Raw genomic sequence first — 6638 nt, forward strand, 5'->3', positions numbered from 1 at the left:
AGAAACATGTAAACTTTCTAATCTAAGATACCAAAGCACTAATAAGTTCTGCATTAGAATCTTTACTGTGAAATGGTCTATATAGGGTTGGAGGCGGTTTAAACATAACCAATTTTGTATTTGGAGAAAATAATTCCCTAAAATTTAAGAGGGGTATTGATGAATTTAAATTTGTTGTATGTGCGATCACTTAATTGTACATGTGATAAACCAACATTTGTCCTTTTCTTTTCAAATATACTTCTCTGAATCCTTATAATGACAAAAATGAGACACAAGTTCAATCCTCACATATAAGGCCAGGTGATTGTATGTGTAGCCGCTGTAGCGGATCCAAACTCGGTATTTATAAACCCAACGGAAACAAACAAACAAAGATTTCCTGAAGAATAGCAGAATGAAACTCAAATAGAGGAGCAAAAATTACCCATAATTCTATTCCATTAGAGCTTCAATGCGAATCTCGTCTTGGAAATAAAATTCAAAGCATCCTTTACAGAAAAAAAAAAAAAAAAAAAAACCCACCAAGAATGTCAGCCAATAACCAGACCCTTTTCGTATCTTTTCTGATTTTTCTCTGGTATACATCCAACATTGGTGTTCTTCTTCTCAACAAATACTTACTCTCTAATTATGGCTTCAGATTCCCTATCTTCCTCACAATGTGTCATATGTCCGCATGTGCCCTTCTCAGCTATATTTCTATCGGTTTATTCAAAGTTGTTCCTCTTCAGAGGATCAAATCACGGACCCAGTTCTTTAAAATCACTACTTTGAGCGTCGTCTTTTGTGGGTCTGTTGTTGGTGGCAATATCTCGCTCAGGTATCTTCCTGTCTCTTTTAATCAGGCGGTTGGTGCTACCACGCCTTTCTTCACTGCTGTGTTTGCGTATCTGTTGACGTTAAAGAAGGAAGCTTGGGTTACTTATGCTGCGCTGATACCAGTCGTTACTGGTGTGATCATTGCCAGTGGGGTATGTTTGTTTCTGTTGGATGGCCTCCCAATTGCTTGGAAAAATAGATTTTTTTTTATAATATTGTGAACCTGATGCATTGACTATGGTATGAGATTTGGGTATAGTTTGTGATTCTTCTTTCCTACCATAGCTACTGTTACTGTTTACTTGATTTTGAAGAAGGCCCATTTGGATAAATTCCTTTGCAGATCTGGGAATGCTGGTGTGTTGGGTTATTGGAACTCAGAAACTATTAATTGCTGGCCTGGATCTCATGAATTTATATTGGAGTTCATATAAAAGAATTTTTTTTGAGGGGGGGGGGGTTGTGGGGGGTTCGACTGTAACTCCTCCCCATCCACTCCTTAACGCATCCTGGCACTTGTTTCTCAACACCAAAGTCCTTTTCTGAGAGGGTTCTCGCCCTCTTGATATGGTAAGAAGGCTATACCCATGTCATATTTATGAAAATCACTTGAAATGTGCCCCGGTTGTAATGTTTGTGTTTGTGTGTGCGCCTGAATGTCTGAGTGGGACCTTTCCTCGTGAATTGCCTTCTTCGAGGCATGATCTTGGGCACTCTTCAATGGTACACACAGGCCCTTTTAACCCTTAAGCTATGGCAACAACCATAGTTGGGTGCTCTGCTTTAGAGTGGTTGACGAAGGCTAGGATAGGTTGGTAATACCCAAAACAAATGAAAAGAGATCAGGGTCGATATCATTATGATCAATCAATGTGACCTGCCCGGAAAGTGTTTCTGGTGTTTTAGTAACCAAGGGGATGCTGGGACTAGAGGTGATTATGTTGACAGGAAGTGTGAAATAAGAAGTTAATAAAATGTAAACAGAGATGATGAAAACAGTCTACGAGCCCATTATATAGTTTTGGAGACTTGTATTTTGAATTTAAGAAATATATATGATCCATCCTAAACTGATTTTTCAGCTGAGTATTCTAATTTCTTTGGATAGAACAAGAAATGATTTTTCTCTAGACAGATTCTTACCATGTTAGATGCAAAATCATAATTAAAACTCTTCAAAGGGCCAAACTTCTAAAGAAAATTGTTTTGAAGAAGGAAATGGTCCTTTTGAAATTGAGATTCGTGAATCAACAAGAACGTTGAAAGTCTCTATATTAGTTTCTGTATTTCTTCTTAAATCTTTGAATGAGTAGTTTGTCTAATGTTTTTCTTCATGTATGCTTTGTTTTTTTGATGGAGTTATGTAAACAAGGATATGAAGTTACAAGCCTCTATTTTTGTTGGCAGGGTGAGCCTAGTTTTCACTTGTTTGGTTTTATCGTGTGCATAAGTGCCACTGCTGCAAGGGCTTTCAAGTCTGTGCTTCAGGGTATCCTACTTTCATCTGAAGGGTAAATGCTTTATTACTTTCAGTTGCTACTTTTTCTTCTGGATATTTGATCAGAATTATTATCAATTAATGTTTATTTTTTGGAAAATGTCATTGCCTTTCCAGAAGCCTGTTCTGTTGAACTTAATATCTGAACTATCATTTGAGAGCATTCTTCACTCTCTCTCTCTCTCGAATTGTTTGTTGTTTATGACAACAGAGTTGAACGACTGTTTATGCACTAGTCTTTCACAATCCCTTTCCTCTAGTCAGGAAATTGCATATATATATATATATATATTATTTTTGAAGTCTTAATATTATTAAGCATGGTTGTTCTGCTAATTATTTAACTGCTCATTTCATCGTCTTCTGATTTTTCCTTAACCGCACTTACAAAAATTTGCCTTTTCTACTGTTTGCCCCTGTTTTTTTGTATCATGAATCATAAGTCACATGAAAATATGTTGGGGTTTTCATTGTTACTTATTCTACTATATATGAGCTACTAATTTGTCTTAGGAAAGTTAACTAGATACCTGTGGAGGGTGACAGGTTGAGCTCTGGTTGGTAGAAGATTGGGTCTCTAAAAACTTTAGCCCATCCAAAGAACTTAAATTCTCTCTATACCAAAACCAGATGACAAATACTTTCTGTTTATGAGAAAATCCCTTGAGTTAAAAGAAGAAAAAATCTCATCTGGTATGACGTTGATTATTTTTCTCCTTACTAGCTTCTCTAATTCTGAACCATAAAAACCACTATACAAAGGCTAATTACGTAGAGCTAGTCCGACCTATGCGGGGACTGGGAGGGGTGAATTTGGAGATGGTCCTAACCTTTGGCATTTTTGAGTAAAGTGCCCTCCCTCAACACTTGAACCCAGGCATTTGCCTCGGCAGACCAAACTTTTTAACCATTGCTCTAAGCAATGGCCCCTAGAAAAACAACTATATGCAGCTATTCATGTGAAAACCATGTACTGACCTTTTTTAATTCAAGGAGACAAATACAAAGATAGTCCATAACAGATACAGAAGGTACGAAGTGAAAATTCCCTGAAGTTACCATTTCAAATTTCAATGCACTGGTTTCCATCCAAGGAAAAAAATAAAAAAGATCCAATCTAGTGGATACCTAGGGTGTAGGATGATACTGCGGCGCCCTGCATTATTGTGTTCATTGAATTGTTCCACTCATGGTAGTATTGTTTAGCAATTAGAAGGTGCTTTGTTGGTACATAAAGTTGATCTGCCTTCATGAAGAGAGAAAATATTATCCTTAGTTTGGTAAAACTAGATAGATCCCATCATTGCAACCCCACTCCCCTTTTTATTACAATTTCAATATGAGCTGCATTAACAAGTTGTGTAGATGTTTAGAAGTCAGAACTCACGTATATTATGATCTAAATAGTATTACAAGAAAAACCTTCACAATGTCATACTGGGCAAATGGTTTTTCGTTGTTAACAGGAAAGCATGGGGAAGATATTTTGAAAAATTAAGTTATTACACCAAGCGTGTACGGCATTGTAAGTTTTGTTAAAAGTACATGGACTGCTAAAAGAGCAGAGATGGATGATGGCTTCTATTTAAAAAACAAATGGCTGTTCGAAGAATATCCCACAACGTTTTTGGCATGGCCATTTAAAGGTTATATTCTTCAACCTAAACATCAAATTCATCAGTGAAAAAAGTGGTATCTGAAATACCAAATAAATACAAAATCTGACTACATAAGCATATAGAAAGTTTTTATATCTTTATGAGATGTGGTGAATTTTGTCAATGCTTGCCCATAATTAGATGTCTTAGTCTTTTTAACAGACTTGATCCGATAGGTCTAGCACCAGGTTCGGTTCACAATTGTCATCCATAGCCCCATGTCACAGAGATTATATTTAATAGACATTCCACTCATTCTTCTACTCCATAAAAATTGAATGCTTTTATATTTATCTCTCTTCTAAATTCTGTGAATCATCTCATTCTCTGAATTGGGATAAATATATGCGCAAAATGAGCACCCATTCATGTCATGAATCCTGGGGGTGGGGGGTGCGGGTTTGGGGAGAAGAAAATTCATTTGATATTTATGCCTGTGATTCTCATCTTTTCATAGAGTGTTGTTTTTATGTCCACTTACTGACATGCACCGGTGTTTGCATATGCTTTGTTATATTCAGCTGTTATAAGTGATTCTCTGTGTTATCTCAGGGAGAAGTTGAACTCGATGAATTTGCTGCTGTATATGGCCCCAGTTGCTATTCTAGTTTTGTTGCCTGCCACCGTTATCATGGAGTCCAATGTGTTCGATGTCATTATTCCACTTGGAAGAAAACATTGGTCGATGTGGCTACTTCTTTCGGTGAATTCTGTGATGGCCTACTCAGCGAACTTGACTAATTTCTTGGTGACTAAGTATACAAGTGCACTGACACTTCAGGTGTGATATCTTTTACTGTCATCTCTATTTTTGTCCTGTGTTATCAAAAGAATTGTTTGATTCGCAGTAAAGTTAATGGTTTATGGTTCCTTTAGAGAGCATCTTCATGGATAATTGGTCTGAGTTCTCCTTAGTTTCCCGGCATATTTGTTGATATACTTCTGGTTCAACATCTAATATCAGTCCATCAATTAGTCATCATTAATTACTAATATCTTTAACTAATAACTGGCAAATAGAAGTTAATTACAAAGGTTATATAGACTCTGCAGTTTTGGCTTTTTGACTTTCATTTCAGATTAGATATAGGAAGGGTTGAAAATTGTCATGGAGGACTTGTGAACTGTGAAACGATTACTTGGTCCTAGAGAGGCACATAAATCTGTTGAAAAATCATGCTGCCTTACTGAAAGAACATTGTTCCATCATATGAATTTTGTTATGGACTCCCTAATTAATGAAAGGGAAAATGCTCTCTGAGCCTCCTCACTTGTGTTATTATATTATATTTTTATAGAGAGAGAAAAAATTATTTAAAAAACAGTGTGAGGAGGTGTAGACACCCTGCTTGCTCAGAGAACCCTCTCCCTTCAAGGGATGCTTCTTCTTCTTTCCTGGTACCGTCACCATTTTTTTGGTGAAACAGGAGAAGCAACTCTATTTTCTGCTTTTTGTGTGTTGGAAAACATGACATGAATCATTAAGCCTAATAATAGGAAATTAATCAACAATTAAACACTTTAAATGCCTATGTGTTACCATTTTTTCCCAGATGTGAAATAAACCTGGTCTTATGCAGCTAATGATTGGATAGAAAGAGATATATAGTGATCTTTGTTTCCCAATTATTTTTTAACAGAAATGGTTATTGAACAATGCAAAAAATTAGCCATTCCCCTGTCTCTGACATTATTTTGTTCAGGTGCTAGGAAATGCGAAAGGGGCTGTGGCTGTTGTTATCTCCATACTCCTGTTTCGAAATCCTGTTACTGTTGTTGGAATTGCTGGATATTCTTTGACTGTAATAGGGGTGGTCCTTTATGGAGAAACAAAGCGGCGGTCTAAATGAGCAACCAGTCTCATTCAGATATCTTTTAATTCAAAATAGGAGAGGTAGTCTAGTAGATCCTCAATCAAGAGAAGGAATTTAGTTCCTTATCTTTATTTGATGTGCTCATTGAAAGGGCTTATCCAGTGCACGAGGCTCCCACAGTGGGGAGAGGCAGATATGTATGCAGCCTTACCCCTGTTTCAGTTTTGCAGTGAGGGTATTTTCTGATTTGAACCCACAACCAACAGGTTGCAGTGGAGCAACCTTACCATAGCACCGAGGACAACTTCTTTTATTTCATGTACTCATTGACATGAAGATTATTTTTCCTTTGGCTCCTTTTGTTTCGAGGTAAATTTTTACATGGAAAAATTGTACATGTAAATTTTCAAACATTTTGACATATTTTATGTTGTTTGGTTTCAAGATGTAAAATGCGGAGTAAAAGATATTCTGAAAAGTATAATGCCTTAAGAGGCAAAAATTCGAACATCTAATGTCCACAAATTTACTGAACTATGCTTTTTCTTGAACCTACAATTGAGGAATTGCAGGTAGTGGACAAAGAAGAAAATAAGAAAAAGAAGATTACTAAGTGGAGAAACCATGTTAAAAGTATAGATCTAACTCCAATGGTTTTCTATGCACGGCCAATGAACTTCCAAGTCCAAATATACATTTTCAATGGTCCACGACCCAAAACCAGTACAGAAACTATGGGGAATAACCCCAGCTTTCCCCATTTCATGGCTTAGATGTGGAAGTGGAGAGAGAGAAAGAGAGAGAGAAGAAAATGAAGAAATAGTGGGAGGAGCCCCTATTTTTGGG

General features: G+C 36.7%; 1 protein-coding gene across 1 annotated transcript; it reads left to right on the forward strand.

Moving 5' to 3' along the window:
* The first annotated feature begins 398 nt into the window (after positions 1-398).
* On the forward strand, positions 399-6215 carry LOC122061978 (UDP-URONIC ACID TRANSPORTER 1-like). Its single transcript, XM_042625583.1, has 4 exons — positions 399-974; positions 2230-2333; positions 4531-4759; positions 5682-6215. The coding sequence occupies exons 1-4, from the start codon at positions 531-533 to the stop codon at positions 5826-5828; spliced, it is 924 nt and encodes a 307-aa protein (XP_042481517.1). The 5' UTR covers positions 399-530; the 3' UTR covers positions 5829-6215.
* The last annotated feature ends 423 nt before the right edge of the window (positions 6216-6638 follow it).

The sequence above is a fragment of the Macadamia integrifolia genome, chromosome 14 (assembly GCF_013358625.1).
Source record: "Macadamia integrifolia cultivar HAES 741 chromosome 14, SCU_Mint_v3, whole genome shotgun sequence".
In the NCBI taxonomy this organism is placed as follows: Eukaryota; Viridiplantae; Streptophyta; class Magnoliopsida; order Proteales; family Proteaceae; genus Macadamia; species Macadamia integrifolia.

Coding starts and splice junctions, on each gene's coding strand:
- LOC122061978 (XM_042625583.1), top strand. CDS start 531: ATGTCAGCCAATAACCAGACCCTTTTCGTATCTTTTCTGATTTTTCTC. Junction 2,334..4,530: donor ATCCTACTTTCATCTGAAGG/GTAAATGCTTTA, acceptor GTGTTATCTCAG/GGAGAAGTTGAACTCGATGA. Junction 4,760..5,681: donor CAAGTGCACTGACACTTCAG/GTGTGATATCTT, acceptor TATTTTGTTCAG/GTGCTAGGAAATGCGAAAGG.